This window comes from Aristolochia californica, unplaced genomic scaffold (genome assembly GCF_029961685.1).
Source record: "Aristolochia californica isolate CCGP_79_NKW_82.1479 unplaced genomic scaffold, dmAriCali1.0.hap1 SCAF_3, whole genome shotgun sequence".
Classification (NCBI taxonomy): Eukaryota; Viridiplantae; Streptophyta; class Magnoliopsida; order Piperales; family Aristolochiaceae; genus Aristolochia; species Aristolochia californica.
Window position 1 is genome coordinate 48,291,937 of NW_027181992.1, and position 19,422 is coordinate 48,311,358.

A 19,422-nucleotide genomic window follows, 5' to 3' on the forward strand; every position below is an offset into this window, starting at 1 on the left:
ATCTCATCTGCTGTAATCAGCGTCGGAGAGCCTCAAGACTACGGTCAGGACAGGAAGAGATGCACTCTCCTAAAGAGTCGATGATGACCATCTATCCTCCACTGCAGTTCCACTTGCCCACGTAGTACTCGTGGAGAGAGCAGAAATAGCAAGGAGAATGAAACTCATAACTGGGTACTCGTCCAAGAAACTTGAGGTCACAATACCAACGCTAAGAATTGAGAAACGAAAGAGCAGATCATCAATGGCCCTATTCAATTACCAAATGGCCGACGGACAGACATCAAACTAGTAATTGTTAATATCCATGAGATGGAAAACTGTTCTCTGCTCACTGTACAGGCAAGGTATAACATGGGGGTAACTAGGAGGTATATTTTAGTACTTTATGAAAAGCTCTACACAAGCACTTTACAGATTGAGAATTAATCCTTCACAACCCCTGCATAATCCTTCTACCTTCATCCTCGAAATACATCAGTTAAAAGAGATTCTGATGAATGCAGTACGTGATTTTCATCACTTAGTCAAATTTCAGGTTCTCACAAATGTGGGCAAGTTCAGGCCTGGCCTCCATCCACGCCGTGAAGCTTTTTTCCTTTGAGGAGCAATAAAGATAAGACCTGAACGTGATTAAAAAGAAGTAACGCCTGTGACAAATAAACACACACAAAATATCAATATAATGTATACATAAAACAAAAATAACATGGAGGGCAAGATTTAACGCCTTTGTTCTCATGTAGAATGAAAACAATAAAAGAGTTTTTTTTTTTTATTAAAGGAATACAACAGCAAGAACAATAGTAGGGGTGATTTTGCCTACCTTAGGGCTTTGATACCCATATCCATGAGGTACGCTCTCTTCTCATCATCACCATCTGGACACTTGTCATTCTCCTTTTTGTAGTAGAGAATGTCATTCCTCAAATGCCCTGCACCTGCACACCTATTGACCAATGAAAGCAATCGTAACTTCAATCAGAGAGCACTAGAACGCAGATCCAAATAAGGCAGCACAGAGGTTGTAAAGAAAACATGAACAGCATATCAGGTTAAAGATGCATAGACCGCACATGAAGCGCAGGTGTCCCAGGAGGAAGCATGAAAAGGTGCATTTCCATGAAGTCCAAGCCTGTGTTATGAACAATTCTGTAAAACAATTTTTTTTTTTTTTTTGAGTAAAAAGGTGTGAATATATTCTGTAAAACAAATTAAGAAGCCGACCTAAACAAAAACAAGGTTTTAAACAAAAATAAAATGCCTTGTATATTATAGTGAAGAATGTTGAAAGGTTACCAGCCATTTGACCAACTGGACATCAAAATATATGCAATTAATGATTAAATTGAGATTGTAATATTCAAGCTAACAGGAACATATAAAAACGAAGGGAAACAAAATGCTCAAACAATGTTCACGAATGCCAGATTGGTACATTTTACAGGGCTTCCAGACCTATGATTTTTCTGATACTTCTGAAGAAATGCAGAGAAAGCATATATTATTGACTTGATCAGTTCACCAGCAGAATCTATCAATCAGCAATGAAACTGAGATTATATTTAGTATGGCTTCAAAGTAAATTTAGTATATTAAGTAAAGAAAAAGCCCAGGACATGCCAGAACCAAGTAAGCAATCCTGCAATGTGTTGATTAAACAATCTAGTTCCAGTTTTCTCTTGAGAAACCTATTGCAAACAGAGATAGCTTTAACAACTCGAAGCCATGTTTGACATTTACTTGGGACCACAAAGTAAATAGAGGTTATGAAGAAAGATATTTTACTTGATTATATATTTTACAGAAAGATGACATACCTTTCAATGATAAGGTCAACCTCCATTTTGCACTTTGGGCCATAAACAAGCACTCTGGTAAGCCTTAATATGTCCCTGTAGTCACCCAGTTTAAGTGTTTCTTTTTCATTCACTCTGGATGAAATTAAACTGTTGTTGCTGTTGTCTTGTGTCAGAGATAGACAATCAGATGTGGCCAGTGGCTCTGGATTCTCTGGAGCAAACTTCCCATCAGCATTAAGTTTAAGACATGTAATGGCCATTGCATAAGCAGCTCCACCAACTCCTGTGTGTGAAACAAAAAGATAACAACCAGCGGAGCTGCAAGATAGAATTTCAGCGTCTCAGACTAAGGGACTGAAACATAGGCATACATTAAAGAAATCAAAAGAAGCAGAATTTTTGTACAAGATGAATCATATGCTGGATACATACTCTTCCACAAAAGACTGGATAGCATCTACATCTGTGGCCAAAGCTTCTCTTTCCCTTGCTAGCGGTATCCTTCTGTACTCAATGTTATGTCCTTCATTTTTTATAGCAGCATACACCTCTGCAGGTGTCTTCACATCATCTAATGAGATATTCTCCCAGTATCCTACTACAACAGAATGATTCAATGCTGGATTAAACTCCTCACGATGGAGTAGAATACGACCCCCAGACTGTGTTACTTCTGTTACTATATCTTCTTTCATCCGTGCTTCCATGTGTTCCACCTAAAAAATAAAACAATAAAAAGGCAGGATTTTAAAAAAAAAAGTAAATCACATAACCTTCAACTGAATCAGTGACAAAAAAAAATGCTGCAGTAGTAGCCTCACCAATGGTCCAGTGATTCCTACATGTTTAAGTGTGTCAACAGGTTGATCCAATTCTCGAAGTACAAAAGGTGTCCCATTGATGTATACAACAGCTTCTTCTCTCAGGTCAGTTACTATAACCTTTCTAGCATAATTAATCCCTGCCAAAGAATGAGCTCCTAAAAATCCTAACATTTCTTTTGCTCCAGCAATTGTCGGAGTTGCCATGCTATATACAGGATATTTGTCAACCTGAAAGAACAAAGAGACTTTAATCCAACAGCCATCATATATTATATTCAATGATGTAAAAACAAAGGATTGCTGATGTGACGATGCCCTTTCTATCTAATTTTCTGATAAATGATAAAGATATGAAAAATGGCTATATAGTCTGCGACGCAGGTAACATTCTAATGCTGCAGATAGTGTACCTTGTAAACATGCGGTGCACCATGAATCTGAATGTTGCTAGAAGTTCGCTGACCAGGAAAGAAATACATCTTCAGTATGGAACCTTTCCCTAGAACAGAGCCATTTCGAGCCTTGACTATTGCATCCATTACAGCATCTCCATGCTCGGATTCATGTGGGGCTCTCAGCTCTTCCTGACAAGATCAGTAGTCATTGGCATTCATGCACTTTTTAGATCTCATAGAACATCACGAAAATGGAAATTTGCCTTTTTTTTGGAAAAGATGTATTAATAAAACAGGAGAAATTACAAAGTTTGGGGGAACATTTCCCTTACAACCAGCGATTGTAAGGTAGCTCCCTGTTTGGCAAGTACATCTGCCGTCGAAGAAAATGGAAATTTGCCTTTCATTTTACTATTAGTGTTTTAATATAAAAAATTTATTAGTGTATTTTCTAGCATATGCAACCAAAATTCCTCATCCACAAAAAAAATTCCTTAAAATCAAATCTTGAACGAAAAACAAGTATAGATAAGGGAAACATTACTTACAGGGATAGTGAAAAATCGTCCAGGGCGCATTCTAATGCTCCATTTCATGGCTTGAACCTCTGGTCTACGATGTAACCAAGTTTTGAAAGTCATCTTAGATTCGCCTTGTCCACAGAAACCATCAAATGCAGAACTACCAAGATAAGCTGCAAATGCAATCAAACGGAAGTAACGTTCTAAGTACTCTGCCCCACGGTTCAATGCAACTCTCCGTACTCTGGGTTCAACATGCTGTTGATTGAATACCTTCCTGTAGTGAAGAACTGCTTCACGTATGTTTTGCATGGCAGAACACCTATCAATAACAGCATCTAAGGCTTCACGGCATTCAACTCCATTATCAAACAATCTTGTTACTTTCCTCAACAACAAAATGTCATTAATCCCAAATGCAGGGTGCGATGATTCCTTTGAATTTACAGCTTGCATTCTTAATGGCAGATCTTCCGATGACAGCAGTGGCGAATCAATAGTACTACCATCACTTTGTCCAGTGGCAGAAGCAGCTTCTTCATCACTTGAGGAGCCATTGCAGTCATCCACTTCTTCATGGGATGACATGTCTCCAACCTGAATTCTGATGGGTCTCCCATTATCAATCCGTAACTTTACAAGGCAAGCTATCACAGTACCTGTAGTGGTTCTTCCCCTACCCATCTGTTAATGAACAAGGAGTAATAATATCAGATTTAGCAACCACTATTTTCCAGGACATTTATTTAATATTCCTGGATCCGTAGAAAGTCATGAAACATAAACCTGTAAAAAGTACAAAAGAAAGATTCAAATGGAGAAAAGGGCGGAGACAAGATCTGACAGTTAATAACTGCTTTCTTGGTCACTGACATTCACACTCCCCCCCCCCCCCCCCCCCCCCCTTGGACTGTCAACCTAATTGTCAGATACATGCCTTCTGTTTATGAAAAACCAACATGTGAAATCCTATCCTCCATTGGAACCCAGAAGTACATCTATTAGGCCCACTCTATCAACTCCCCCATCCCTCAGAATTTGTCAGTAGGACATTCAGATAATCTCAACTTAGGCCATGGAGCCTCAACAGTGAACAACTGGTTGATGACAATTGATTACTGTTCAAAATGACCATAACACACCAAAATAGGAAATTGCTCTTTGTACCAACTCATTGCAGTTTGACCAATTGTTTTGATCCACAGGACGCCCATGTACTCTCCAAAAACAAAATTCTTGTGAATATATCAGAGAATTTCCAAATGTTCTCTGGACTGTAAACGAGTCGGACATGGAGCCAGCATATAAGGTATTTCTGAAAATAACTTCAGTGACTTGAATCAGAAATCTCATTTAAAGCAGACGGGCATTATTTCCACTAGGTGAGAGCTATAAAACACTGGCAGAAAATTGTGAAAACAACTATTTTGAGATTCAGTGGTTTCTTGTTTGGACTGCAAGCATGATGCAGCAAAATATTAAGTGAGGATTTTCTTTTTAAGTGAAATCTAACCATTCTACAATTATATCTTCCATGAGAAAAACTATCTTCAAAAAAATATATAAATAAAAACTCCCGCAACAAAATAAAAGAAATACAATAACTTCAACTTGATTTTTAGAGAGGGCTTCATTGACAAACCCAAATTAACAAGTTAATTTTGTTGTAACTTGAGTGCCAGTGACTTACCAGTATTTAGAGTAGGACTATCTAAAGAAAGAAGTAATAATTACAACCAAAAACAACACCCTTCCAGCATTATTATGGTAGTCTTTATTGTGCCATCAGCTACTTAATAATTCTTAGAAATTGGAAAGTATCAGAAAAAGTTGGAGCATCTATAAAAAAATAATGATTGCCAGACTCTGAAAAATGATACCTGACAGTTGAAAACGAAAGCTGTATCCTTGGAAGCAGAAGATATATTCAGGGCCAATGTGTCAAAATCAGAGCTTTTGGGTGCTTTACCATCAGTGATGGGAACTCGTGCATATTTAATTGGTAGGCCTTCAGCTTCCAAACATCTGTAAACCTCCAAAGGAGTCTGAATAGCTTCAGCAGTCACATGTTCCCATGCATCAAATATTTCACCATCCTCTGTTTCATGAATTACCATTATAGCACCACCATATCGTTCAGACTCCCTCAGAATATCTTCTTTCAAACGGGCTTCCATTCTCTCCACTCTTTCACGATCAATTCCCTGTCGGTGTAACAGGTATCAGAATAAGAATAAGCCTGCCAGATTGTTGAATAAGCTGAAATAAATAGATAAATCCAAAGAAAGCAACTTTGTAGTTCAGAATTTGAAGAACAACATGAAATCTTTCTTTTATACCGTGTATTCAAGCATATTTTTGTATGGTCTCTCCACCTCCCGGAGTACAAATGGTTTGCCATTGATATAGATTACAGGCTCTTCTCTCATATTGTGCCAAAAAACTGGGCGCCTACCAATTGCACTGCCAATTCTACAAATAACAGCCCGAATACCATCAACTGTCGGGTTCGCAACACCATATACTGGGAAGCCAGGAACTTCTCTGAAATTGGGTGCACCTTCCACTCTCTCAGGCAATACAAGGTTCTGACAACCTGGGCAATGGTCACTTTTCAAAACAGTTTGACTTCCCAGAACTTCTCCATTCCTCATTGCAGCTACTACTCCCATCTCATAGGGACGGCCATCAGCTGATTCAGCAATTTTCTTTAGGGAAGGTCTCAGACTGGCATATCCAAGAGCACCCATTGGGTCCCTCCTCAGCAATCTGTACTAGATAAATCCACAACAACTTAAATATCAATCGACACCTCAAATAACAAGACATGGGAATATTAACTGAATGCAGAAGCATCATTTAGTTCATATGTTGCAGTTGCAAATGTAGCAACACAAGAAGGAAAACCACTGGTGACCTCTCTCTTCTCAAATATTCTTAGAACAGTCTCAATTAATTCAATATTAAGCAATATCACAATGATAATGACATTTTTTATGAAAACAATGACTCTGACATGTATAAGACTGTTAAATGGCAACTTTCTACAATCAGCAAGGTCGTATCCAGTTCCTATGTTACAGTTGCAAATGTAGAGATACAAGAAGGCAAATCACTGGTGACATCTCCCTTCCCAAGCACACTTGAGGAGGTATAATGCCAGAACAGTCAATCAGTTAGAGATCTACTATCAAGCAACATTGTAATGAAATGACCTGTATAAGACTGTTTCATTGCAACTTCCTATAACAGTGAAGTGACATCTGAAACAAAAAAAATTACCCAAATGATATTATAATATTGACCAAAGTCTTTTGCAGCCACCAATAAGTTTACAGCCTCTTCCCACTTTTCCAAAAATTAATAACACAAGCCTAAAGTTTTGCATTGTAAATTTATTCATCTACCTGCGAAGTATACTATAAAGTTCAGGCCTTGCTCTCATCCAGTCAGCAAAACTGCTCTGTCCTGAACACATAGGATTAAGAGCTGCTCCCTCAGTGTGGATATATACAGCAAAACAGATAAGAAAGTAGTAACGTTCTAAGTACTCCATAAAAAAAGAGAGGGAAGCCTCCCTCTTCATCTCATCTGCTTGACGCAGGATGCTATTACGATAAGTAGCAATTGCTTCACGCAGATTCTGTTGACAGCATCCAAGACAAGAAGAATGTAGTTTAGCAATTCTAATTTTGTGTCATTTAGTATAGTGAAACGTAAGGACACACAGTTCGGGATATTAAATGGCTTCAGATCAAACTAGATATAATCTAAAGAGAAAGAGAGAGAGAGAGAGAGAGAAAACCTGCATTGAGGCACACTGGTCAATAACTTTATCAACTTGCCTCTTACCCTCTACTCCTCCCTGAAAAGTAAAGAGGAGCAGTCAATCAAACAGATAGCTCTAACAGTTTTTGCTGCACCACTCAATAAGAATAGAATCGGATACCTCAAGCACTCGAATCAGGCTCCTTATTACAGCATATTCTCCTCTGCGGATTGCCTCTTCAGTGTTTGGCATATTATCAGCAACATCAGCACCATAATCAAAAACTTTTCCTATTGAATTTGTCCTTGTAATACCTATTGAACCAGTACTCTATCAATAAAAGAGTATTGACTTCACAATGTAAAAAACTAATGAAATAAACACAAGAACAGCTTTTCAGTATTTGGGTTAACAAATGCTACTTGATGTGATTACCTGAAGCTCCAATACGGTTAAGGTAAACTAACGTAGCAATCACCATCCCAGTAGTAGTGCGGCCACGACCCATTTGACAGTTGAAAATTATGTCAATGTTTATATCAGACTCTGAAATTCTATGGACCTGAATCATAAATTAAGAAACAAGTTAATCAGTAGAGCATAGTTTATACATCTAGGATCACTAATATGTTTCCAAATAGTTAGACCATTCATATACATTCACCAAGCATAAAATATTCAACATGCATAAGACTCAATTATCTTATTAATTGTACTTGTTAATTAGTGTGGCTTTCATGTTATTGGGATCTAACAGATGATTGCGGATGGGTTGAGTAAACCTGCACCAGCTCCCATGACACAACCATGAAACAACAACGAAAAGAGAAACAAGCATAAATTAAGAGAATGATCAACATATTAACAAGTCTATACGTCTGTATTCTCACATTTTTAGTGAATATCTCTAATTTTCTTTGTTTATTCCACTCTGAGAAATTGGACACAAATTCCTAGATTCTTTATCTCAATGCCTCAATGTCTAAGCTCAAAATTGAAGTGCAACTTCCAAAAACTCTCCCGACTCCTCTTACGACTTATTTATGCTTCAACCTACCTAAAGATATTGTAAAAAAAGGGGGCAGAAAATCCTGTAAATTCCTGTTTGCATGTAATGGTATATTAGCTGACATACAAAAAGATGAGTAACTAACCAGAAGATCAAAGTCACGTTCCTTTGGTGATTTCTCATCAGTAATAGGAACCCTTTCATAGTCAACAAGGTACCCCTCTAGCTGCAGCTCTTCATAAACCTAAACACAATTAATAAATGTGAATGGCCAAGCTAAGAAATGAGATATAATGGAAGCAACAACAACCATCTAAAATTGGTTGAGTCTGATAAGACCACTAGCAAGTATACCTCCAGCGGTGTCCTAACAGAATCATGTGTCACCACTTCCCATTGGTCCACCATCTGACCATCTGGCAGTTCATCAGTTACAAGGATCTTATTTCCATATCTGCTAAGTCAGATGTGAAAAGGAAATATGCTATTATACATGCTAGCAAAACAACTTAGAAACCTCTGATACCCCTTACCAGCTAAAATAAAATAGAGTGTCCCAGAAGCCTAAAACTTGTCATTTGAAAGAGAAGGGTCCCTCAAAAACTATACCTTGCAGCTTCCTGAATAATGTCTTCTTCCAAACGAGCTTCCATCTGTTCAACCCTAGCCCTGTTGATTCCCTAGTTGGATATGGAAAATCGATCAAAGAACTGAGTCAAGGGAGAAAGTAACAAAGTCATGTGGAAACCACAAACTAAATGAAATAGCAAAAAATTAGTACAAGACAAATGTTTAAGAATCTAATAACCTTGACATATACAAGTGAAACTTGTAGAGAAAATTTGACTACCATCTAGAAGTGTTTTATTTATACAATGAGAGTAACAAGAACATATGAATGAAAAACTAAAAAAAATTATGGTGTATGATTGTTATCTTGCGTGAGGGCCACAATCTTTGATATTTTTCATTACTCTCCTTGGTTATCTTGGGGTATTTTGTTGACCTCCAGGTTATCATTTCTGAAGGAGTGTTGCAGCAGTTTCCTTTGCTCATTACTATCCCATTGTTTTCTGGTATTACTTTTGATCGAAACGATGATAGAACCTTTTTTTTTTGGAGTTACATGATGCAAGGGAGCCTTGGAGAGAGAATAGGATATTGTTTAGTTTGAAGGACACCTGTAATGTTGGAAGTGATTCTTATCTTTTGATTCAGGTTGATTTACTATTCTTTATTTCCTTTTGTTGTGATATTGTATCTATGATTATTTATTTTTTGGTATTCCTTTGGTTAAGCTTCTTTGTTGAGCTATTCATGCTTTTGTAACTGTGTTTCTCCTGTCCCTCAATGAATTCTCATCATTTTCAAAAAGAAAAAGATAGATATAGGAAATTACAAGAAGAAGAATGTTTTCTAAAATAATAAAATAATGTCTTGCACAACTTGCACACTTGTCAAATCTTTTTCTTTTTTGATAGATCAAATAGCGACAAAAAACATTGCTGTAATGAAGTAAAAAACTTGTAAATTAGTCATTGACAAAGAAAGGTGCAGCCAACTTTAGCTCAAGTCTACCCTCCTAGGCTGGCTACACCCAACTTTTTCACTCTCTAGAAATGTTATGATAAAAATGAAAATATACACTTACTCCATTATATACACTATTTCTCCATCTATCATAAAAATGAAAATATTAAGAAAAAGATAATCAGACATGGACACATAGTAAAAAACAAAACAGGAAAAATAAAGCTTAAACCTTTAGATCAAAATATATTGACTGATTAGAGTTGGTGCAAATAATTATATTGACATGAGTTATATACCTAATCATTTTTTTCACAATGCATATATATATATATATATATATATATATATATATATGTGTGTGTGTGTGTGTGTGTGTGTGTGTGTGTGTGTGTGTGTGTGTGTGTTAGCATATATATAAACTTGCTTTGATGATAAACGAACAGAGAAAGTTTAGAATCAACCAACCGTATACTCAAGATTAGAGAATGGCCTCTCTACGTCACGCAGAACAAATGGTCGACCATTAATGTACACAACCTATTTAGTCAATGAAGTAAAAGTACAATTAAATGAAGATCAAGATCTAAATCCCAAATCCAGTACCTTTTATACTTACCAAGTTAGGTTTGACCAGTAAAAATAAATGAAAGGAAATCAACTGGAGACTCCAGATTACATCTAAGAAAACAATAAAATACTTACAGGTTCTTCACGAAGGTTATGCCAAAGGACACGCTTATGCTTTCCATTTCTTTGAGCTCCAATGTGATTAAGTACATTTCTAATTCCCTCGATGGTGGGTATGGCAACACCATGAACAAGCAAAGACCCTGCCTGGTAAAAATTACAGAATAAAATTCAAAGGAACTTTCAAGTAAGTTGATGGTCTGGCCACATGAGCAATGTATGGCTACCTAAACATTTCAAGTACAATTTTTCCTTGCGCCCAGTTGAGTCGTATTAGTAAGCACAGAAACATATGCACTTGAACATGACAGAGCATGTAAACACGGCAAGTCGAAGCATATGATTCTTAATGCTCATTCCAACTCCTGAAGAGCAGGAAAAACTTGAGAAAGAACAAAGTAATATGCCCTCGGCTTATCTTTTCACTAGTAGAAACAGGAAATGAATTGAGAGTATTGGCCAAGAGGAATGGAACGGTAACGGTCTTGGTACGTGAGGAAATACGAGATTCTGCGTGCTAAGACATATTAACCCAGGACGGACGAAACGTTCATGCATGTCGAGTAGTAGGGGTTTATGACAGAATCTTGTAAATAATGGGTGAAGAAATGTAATGAATCCTTTAGCTAGATAACGTACCAGTGGAAACCGAAGCCGAGAACCAGTTAAGGATTACTAACATAAAAAAGAAATTAGACACGGAAAAGGGGACCCGTTCAGGCAATACTTTCATCAAATGAGTAGAAGTATAATTTAAATAATAAAATTGGATGAAGAGAAGAAATTTAGGCAAAGAGATAAAAAGAAGACAAGTAGTGTGGCTAACCTGCCTGTAGTTGGGAGCCCCTTCGATTTGAGGAGTCAATCTTTTGTTCTGGCAACCTGGGAAATGGTCACTCTTGAGAATGGTTTTCTTGCCGAGAACGGATCCCCCTCTGAAGTTCATGACATGCTCAGGGTCCTTCGACATCGTCATCGTCGCCAATTCACAAGAAACAAACTGACCAGCCAACTGATATAGTAGATTTGATTTAACAGATAATACTATCTATCATGCTTTCGTTACATCTATAATAAGTACTGGTTACATAGCATTAAGTAAGCGGAGGAGAGAAAGAAAGAAGGGAAAGTAATTAAGGATTTGGAGGGGAAATCGAGGAAGAAGAGAGCAGAGAACTGAGATTTGGATGGCTTGGGTATAAGACTTAAGAGAAAATGAATGGAAGCATAAGAATTCATTCCGAGTTGGACAGCAGCAACCGAGCAGCTTTATAGCTGCGAGTGTGGATCGCCACCAATACAAAGGGCATTTTCCCATTGAGACGCGTATGGAATTTGGATGATTCGATTTTCCCACTTTTGGATTTTATTTTTTTATCTAGTGATAGATTTATCGTAAGTTATTATGTTTACGAGTGTGGGGTAGAGGCGTAGAGAACTTGGAGATAGGAAGAAAGATCGACAGCCGCCAATCCTTCTCCCACAGCACGGCTTGAAACCAAAACTGCTTTTATCTGTCTGACTTGTCCACTTCCTCTTCACGGTGTCGGACCTTCCTCTCCCTCTCCCCTTCCCCCTCCCCTTCCCCCTCCATGTTTACTGTCTCCGTCGTTAATTTCGTTTCTTATTGCCTACTCGAAAAGAAAAAAAGTAATTGATATCTTAGAAAACACGCTAAAATGAAAAGGAATACAAACCAGATACATCATACATTCGCTGGTAAGAAGAGTATCAACCAAGGAATCTTCTTCTAACATCAACTTTCAGTTTCCAGTCTCAACAGCCCCTCCAATGCCTTGGGGCGTGTCGCCTCCTCTGGAGTCAGATTCGATCACATAGCCATGCTCAGGCTGTCAAAGGCAGAAATAGATATTGCCCCATAGGCCACTGGCATTGAGAAAACGAACGTGCCAGTATAGGCAACAAGCAAATGGCCCCAAGCCTTTTTGCTTTTTTCATTAGGCATTCTCTCTAATTTAACAAAAACATTTTGGTCACGAGGGAGGCCTATTTGGGAAGATCCACATTTTTTTCTTATGCATTTAAAATATCTCTATTATTGCAGAGAAAAGGGAAAAAAAAAAGATGGGGCTTTCCCCTTCCTATCCATCCGTAATCTGGACTCGAGTCAATATGTTATCATCTCTATTTGTGGAAGCTAAAGACAGAATAGATTTTTGCTTCTCTTCTCCCTTAAGAAAACCTCAAAAACCAGGACGGATATATAAATAAATTACTTGCTGAAATATGAGTGAAAAATAATAATTACACCCGAACTTTCAGTAGGGAAACTAGCTTACTTAATGCTCCCTTCCACCCACTATCTCAGTTCATTGTTTGCGACCATTATTCCTATCGTCCTCACATCCACTGAAACCGGAGAAGTTGAACTGCTGGAATCTGGAGATAGGATTATTAGTTGGAGCTGAGCCACAACTAAGAGTCTGGCAACCCATATAAGAATCTCAGTGTGGACGAAGTGGAAGTCCTCTTTCTTACCTGGCCAGTCCCGCACTAACACAATCACATACGAGTCATTACAGCCTTAGAATGTCTCTGTCACTGGCTAGTCGTGAATTATGATTTTATTCTCCTCTTAATAGAAAACTTCCAAGTGAGGTTAACACTTAACAGTGGAGATTCATAGCTTTAAATAAGTAATGTATTATATTGGTTCTCATTCTTTGTTTAGTTAGTCTGCAGGAGACTTTTCAGGGAAAAGGTCTTGAAACCTGCAATCGGTGCAATTGGTTGTAACACATTGCAGAAGCTAAGCAGAGGTGTTATTCATGATTTCTGCCGCTCATTTTTTTGTAATATTCAGCATCATCTCCTACAAGGCATACTGCACTCATTCAAGTTATCAGTGGTTAATTTATTCTCAAACATTACTATCTTTATTTAATATAACCTCCTACTTTCAAATAGTACCTGATTATTCTGACTAATAACTACCCTATTGCTCATATTTATATTTCCACCACCCTGGTAAAGCTGAATAACACTCTTTACGCGAGTGGATGAAATGTAAGCCTACAAAATGCAGGATGCATAGGAAAGGCATTGGAAGTAGCTCAATCAAGCCAATTGGAACCAAATTCGAACTTTCTCCTCCAAACTGTAGCACCCAAAATCAATAATTTTTTTATAAGGGAACCTGTTGGATATCTTATTACACGAACATTATTGCAGAATTTCTTTGGAAAGACATCGGCACACTCAATTCCCCACTGAGTTGTGACACCCTGGTGAGTCACTTCAATGACCATCAACTTCCAAATGAAGACTTACTCCTCCTTGTCACTTGATTCGGTTTTTTACCTGTTGGAATGAACATCTTGATCCGTCTCATCCATAGTTTGCAAGTTATTGGCCGTTGAGGTTGAAGAAACAGAATTTTCAGCTGTAACAGCTCCTGAACCATCCTCATCTTGGTTGTGGAAGAAAGATGCAAAAGATAGAGGATTGTACGTAGAGCTAGCCCGACGAAGACCCTGAATAGTTCTAATTGCGGCTAGAGTACTTCTGTATAAATCAATATTCTCCTCCCGCAAAGAGGATGATGTTGAGCAAGTCTTTGGTTCACTCATACTATCACCCACATCCATCTGATGCTGTAGATTTGATTCAATCACCTCCGCCTCCAGTGGAAAGAGAAGCTCAAGGTTGGCTTCACATTCATGGACCAACCTTGTAAGAGGCTCCGTGGTAAAGAATGGCTGGTGAAGAACACGTTGTGTGAAAGGCAGGCGCAACAGCCCTCCCGTTCTCTTGTCATACTTCTTTAGTATTTTCACGAGTCCTGCATTAAAAGCCAGACAAAGAAAATACTCAAAAAAGAAAACATCACATACTCCTTTCTCTGTTGATGCAACATCAGATACAAGGATAAATAGCATACCTGCAAAGTTAAGGGAGCTATAATTTTTCAGGAGGACCATCTCTCCATGAATGGTGACGAAGTCCTTGCGTATAGCCAACATTTCCTCACTAAACTCACTTTCAGATGTGAAAATCCTGTCTTTGCTGCTCTTTTCCTTGACTTTTTCAATTCTTTCCTTAAGCTCCTGCAGTACGGCAATTAGCAAAATGTCAAATAAAGTAACTGGGCAGAAATTACCATTCCTTTTTTTTTATTTTTGGCAAGCTGGCAGAACCTAACATTTTGATGCAGTCAAATTTGACAGCTCTAGTACATTATTGCAGGTGTAACTAATCAAAGTCAGATCACAGCAGAGGAGACAGACCAGCAGAAGAAAGTTTGCAAGCTAGTTGTAAGTAAATTGGGTAGATTTTGGTTGAACTCTGGAGGTTATAGGGCAAAAGCAAAAAATTCCTTTGCCTCAAAAGAAAGAGGGAGATTATCACACTAGGCTCTCCTCTCTCTCCCTGCCAGAGTCTCAAGGTGTCTCGTAAAGAAGCAGGAACCTTTTTTAGAGCTCGATATTTTCCATACAAGAGAGAAAATTTCCACTCATTTATTGATCCATAAAAAATTCAGAGTAATAGAACTTCTGTATTAGTTTTTGTTTTAACTGTTTTTCTAGTGATGACTTCTGACCTACTAAGTAGAGACAACTAGTCCAAAGCTTCTATAAATAAAAAACTATTCACCCTCATTTTTGGTGGTTTTGAATATATGGGCTTCAAGTTCCACAGTACATTAAAGGACTGCCTGTACTTTGGCTATTTTTAAAAAAGGACAAACTAGTTTTTATAAAATTATCTTTCAAAGAATGGGTAAAATAAAGAATTCTAGCCTTTTTAAAATTATTTTATAAACAATAAATGTACTGGTAAAGAAACCTTTTAAAAGGCCAGGTAAAGTATATGAAGTTAACTGATAGTATCTTAGTGATTTACGAAAATAAGATTCTAACAAGAATTCTATCTGGGGTTATCAGACCTGGTCAACCTAGCCTAAGAGTGTTATTATGACGATTTGAGCATTCTTTCCTCCACCTGCTTTAAAGTTGCTCACCCATGAGTTGCAAGGGAATTCAGCACAGTATGCTTGTCAACTAACTTAATGGACTAATTTTATCATTTTCATTGCATTTTGGTGCCCATGTCCATGTGACGGGAACACTGTAAATTGTAAAAGGAAGATGCATCTGTTTGATAGTCAAAGCGAACCAAAACTAATAAGAGGCAACCACCAAGGTGACCTTCAATTGTAACCAAGTTGCCAACAACATTGATCTACAAGGTTGTGTGCACAGAAGTTAGGAGTCCTAGCATCTTCAATATTATTTTTAGGAGATTATTTATCTTTGTGAAGATTTGGTTGTCAGTTGGATTCATGTTGTAAGATCAGCAAATTCAATTGTTAATGAGTTAGCTAAAGCTGGATCTTCCAGATATGTCTTGTAGAGGCGACTCTCTTCACCTGGTTTGAGCCTCTTCCTCTAATGAATTACCACTATTTCAAAAAAAAAAAAAAGTTGGGAGTGCTCACTAGTTGATTTCCTGCAATCTTATGGCCTTTTTCTTGTTCTTCCTCTATGTTTCTCTTTTTAACAAGTTGATTTTCTAGAATCTTATCGCCTTTTTCTTGTTCCTCTATGTTTCTCTTTTTCATAATTTTCTCAATCAACAATGTTTTAATAAATGCATTCCGACAGAACTTAAAATTTAACAGAAGTGGAAAAGTCTCTATATCCATAGCTGAAGAAAAGAGGATATTGAAAAACCTCAAGCTAACAAAATTTCTGTTTTAAAGCTTTAGCTAAAATTAACAAGAGATAACCAAAACACCAGACACATCCAGTGACTTATTATGAGATCTTTTTTGTTTTGAGAAAGAATGATTTTTATTGAGGCAGAAGCCAAATAGAATACATAGAAGCTAAGAAGGGCGGCCTCTTACAATAAAAGATTGAAGGCTCACCCCTTCATTAACAAATGAATCAGCACTATAATTTTCTGTGAAGAGTATGTAACTATTCTGAAACGTAATTTACAGCTAAATCTAGGATTTTATGGAAGAAACGCCAATGTCACCATGGGAGATTGAAACCGTTTGTCTTCTTCTTCTTCTTTGTTTTTTGTTTTTGAGAAAGGCAAATTTATTAAAAGCCCGAAGACCAAAGCACAAGAAACTAAAGGGGGTTGATCATAACAATGGGAGATTTGTTATCAACTCCCTCTTTAGCCAAATTGCCTACCAGCCTATAGGCAGAATGATTTACATGAGTCCAGCAACAAACACAATTCCTAGATAGTTTTAAAACTTCAAAAAAGGCATTCCAATGCCTCCAAGGAGGCTTTCAAGTTTTCCTTCACCAACAGATTATAGAGCTGCAGTCTACTTCGATTTCCAGTGGCGTCAAAAAGTAGGAATTGTAAAGCTTGAGACCTTGAATGAGGAAGCACAACTGTGCAGTGGTTGATTCAACCATTTTGCACCAATTTATGATTGCCTTCAAGTCTCCTTTCACAAGTAGAGATACACCAATTCTTGAACAAATTAGTTTAGGCTTTGAAAGTTTCAACAGCATCTTTCAGTGTACATTCGTTTAATAGCTAGGTAACTTAAACCCCCCCCCCCCCCCCAAAAAAAAAAGACCACCATAGGCTGCATGTAAGAGTACTGACAGACGAAAAACTTCATATTAAATTCACATAGGTCCTGTACTTTTACTCCAAACTCTAAATCCATCACTCTTCCCAGCAAGGGTTGACAATTACTTTAAGTAAGAGCTAAGACAATATACTTTTGATGAAAGTGAGAACTATATTAAAGAGAAAGCCCCTACAGGCAAGGAGGAGTACAAGGTAACTGACAATAAACCAAAGTTAAACACCAAAAATAAAAATAAAAAGGCACAAGTGTCAAGTGTACAAGCTGAGCAAAATAATCACAACACAAGAGGGTAGGAGTCTCCCACAACAAGTTGTTGCTAGACAGCTCCATCTCTTACAAGAGCCTGTTATGGTGTTGGCTTCAAAAGGAATGTGTGCCACCTGCACCATAAGCTGATATAAACAATTGATAATCTCATTAAACACATGAAACAGTCACCAAAACAGTCAAACGACAGGAACTCCAGCTGATAACGCAAGGTGAATCACCCTCCACCATCAATGGCCCAGAGAGAGAGGGTATGTAAAATCCAAGACTCTCCAAAAGGGCTGTCAACTAAGCCTCAGCAGAGTCAGAATGCCCTAAGGAGACCAAGTAAACAAGCACGATTTTACTTTCAACTATCTTGAAGGACACCACCTCCACTGGATGGCCCAGGGTTCCCTCTTGAGCTCCCGTAAAAATTTAACTTGGTCCAACCATTAATAAGAGGGGTCTACATATGCACCCATTGCATTCAGGCAATCAATGAGGTAGTGATGGTTTTCCAATGGTAATGAATAAAAAGCTAATCTAAAATAGTAAGGGTTGACAACCATTGTCAATAAAACATCTTCAATAATTATTTAATCAAGACTTTCACTCGACTCATTTATAGAATCCTTTTAGAACTTGGATTTTCGACTTATAGCCGTAGGCTTTCAACCTAGGGATTATCTGTAACTCTGCAAGCCGTGCCAACCCCTAACTCTAGGATTTAACCTTTTTTACCGAAACAAAAGGAGGAATATTAATCAGATCAAAGCAATCCATACTCCATGGAATTAATAATACTGGAACAAAACTTCTATCAATATCCCTGTTAGTGAAAATTGAAGAAGCTTCCGATGCTGCACGAATCCAAAGTTCGTTGCTATTTCTTGGGTAAGCAAAAGGTATTTTTTGATAACGCCTTGGCTTTTCATATCAGAAATGGAGTTCTTGTAAGAAACAAGTACAACTTACTTCCGACAATAGGAGGAACCATATATCCCAACGCATCCAGAAATTTGAGTGTGAAAATTGAAGGAAATTAAAAACGAAATCAAGATAAAGGAGGAAAAAAGAGAATAGACAAACAAACCTGTAGACGTATGACAAATTCCTCTTCTTTGTCGACGTAGAAATCGTTGAACTTTTCGAGTTCCTCGTTGAGGATCCTGACGAACCATTCCTCCAGACCGATGAAGGGAGTGCCCCTTCCTTCTGTGGGGGCGTCAGGAGGAGGGCCATCATCATGTGGATTATTAGAGGCCTCGGCAGGGTATATCTGCTTCAGAAGCTTTTTCAAGGGTTTGTAACGGAGGAACTTGTCCCTCCAGTCCGGTAGAGTTCCGTCCAGATGGGTTCTGAATTCCTTCCCGAACTTCATACTTACTGGTTTATCTGATAAAATTGACTTTCAAGAATACCCGCAGAGTATAATTGTTGCAGATTGGAATGCCGAAAGGGAGCAGAGATTATACTCTCGTCCAACCAGAAAGAATTGAAGAAATAGTCAGAAAGCAAGTAGCAGCTTTCTTAACAAAAGATAAACATGGATACACGAGTCGGCCGTGTCGACGTGGATTTTCTAAGTTAAGAAGAAGCGGATGGGGCCGGGGGCCAAAAGGAGCTCCATTCCGAACCTTCAGTTTAATATAAAATATGGGTATTTAATAAGATATATAGGGATGGATTCTTGGGATACTCGAATCTTTAGTAATATTGTTTTATGTAAAAAATAATTTTAAACGGTGAATCTTAAAGAGAAAATGAAATTGCTATAATATGTGCTTATAAGAAAGTGCGGGAACGTGATTTAGTTTCAATTAAATTAATTAATTAAGTTCTTTTTTCTTAACGCTCATGATGCAATATCAATCCAATCCCATTTTTCGAAAAGAGTTCGATCCTTTCTATTTCTTTCCACTGAACATTATCCCGACTTCTTTTATTAAAATTAGCATCTCTTTTGACCGACTCCGTGGATTTCCTACTACTACCATGAACAGGATTAACAATGTTGAACTGTAATCTATCAATGTTCTCGAAGCTC

At 37.7% G+C, this 19,422-nt stretch overlaps 2 protein-coding genes across 3 annotated transcripts; both read right to left on the bottom strand.

Moving 5' to 3' along the window:
- Positions 1–225: 225 nt before the first annotated feature.
- On the bottom strand, positions 226–12,419 carry LOC137959139 (uncharacterized). 2 transcript variants are annotated; one of them, XM_068806464.1, is made up of 20 exons: positions 12,252–12,419; positions 11,367–11,552; positions 10,556–10,687; positions 10,319–10,390; positions 8,930–9,000; positions 8,675–8,774; positions 8,466–8,564; positions 7,747–7,873; positions 7,492–7,625; positions 7,348–7,407; positions 6,950–7,185; positions 5,882–6,311; positions 5,423–5,746; positions 3,570–4,226; positions 3,037–3,210; positions 2,624–2,854; positions 2,235–2,518; positions 1,821–2,120; positions 827–949; positions 226–650 (listed from the first exon to the last, which is right to left on the bottom strand). In XM_068806464.1, exons 2-20 carry the CDS (start codon positions 11,514–11,516, stop codon positions 524–526), a joined length of 3,831 nt encoding a protein of 1,276 aa, XP_068662565.1. In that variant the 5' UTR covers positions 11,517–11,552; positions 12,252–12,419; the 3' UTR covers positions 226–523. The 2 variants fall into 2 exon arrangements, with proteins under 2 accessions (XP_068662565.1, XP_068662563.1); XM_068806462.1 differs by having other exon boundaries at positions 12,238–12,419.
- A 1,240-nt stretch (positions 12,420–13,659) lies between these two features.
- Positions 13,660–18,925, bottom strand: LOC137959741 (SPX domain-containing protein 4). The gene is made up of 3 exons (XM_068807077.1): positions 18,469–18,925; positions 14,442–14,607; positions 13,660–14,342 (listed from the first exon to the last, which is right to left on the bottom strand). The coding sequence occupies exons 1-3, from the start codon at positions 18,754–18,756 to the stop codon at positions 13,858–13,860; spliced, it is 939 nt and encodes a 312-aa protein (XP_068663178.1). The 5' UTR covers positions 18,757–18,925; the 3' UTR covers positions 13,660–13,857.
- Positions 18,926–19,422: the final 497 nt, after the last annotated feature.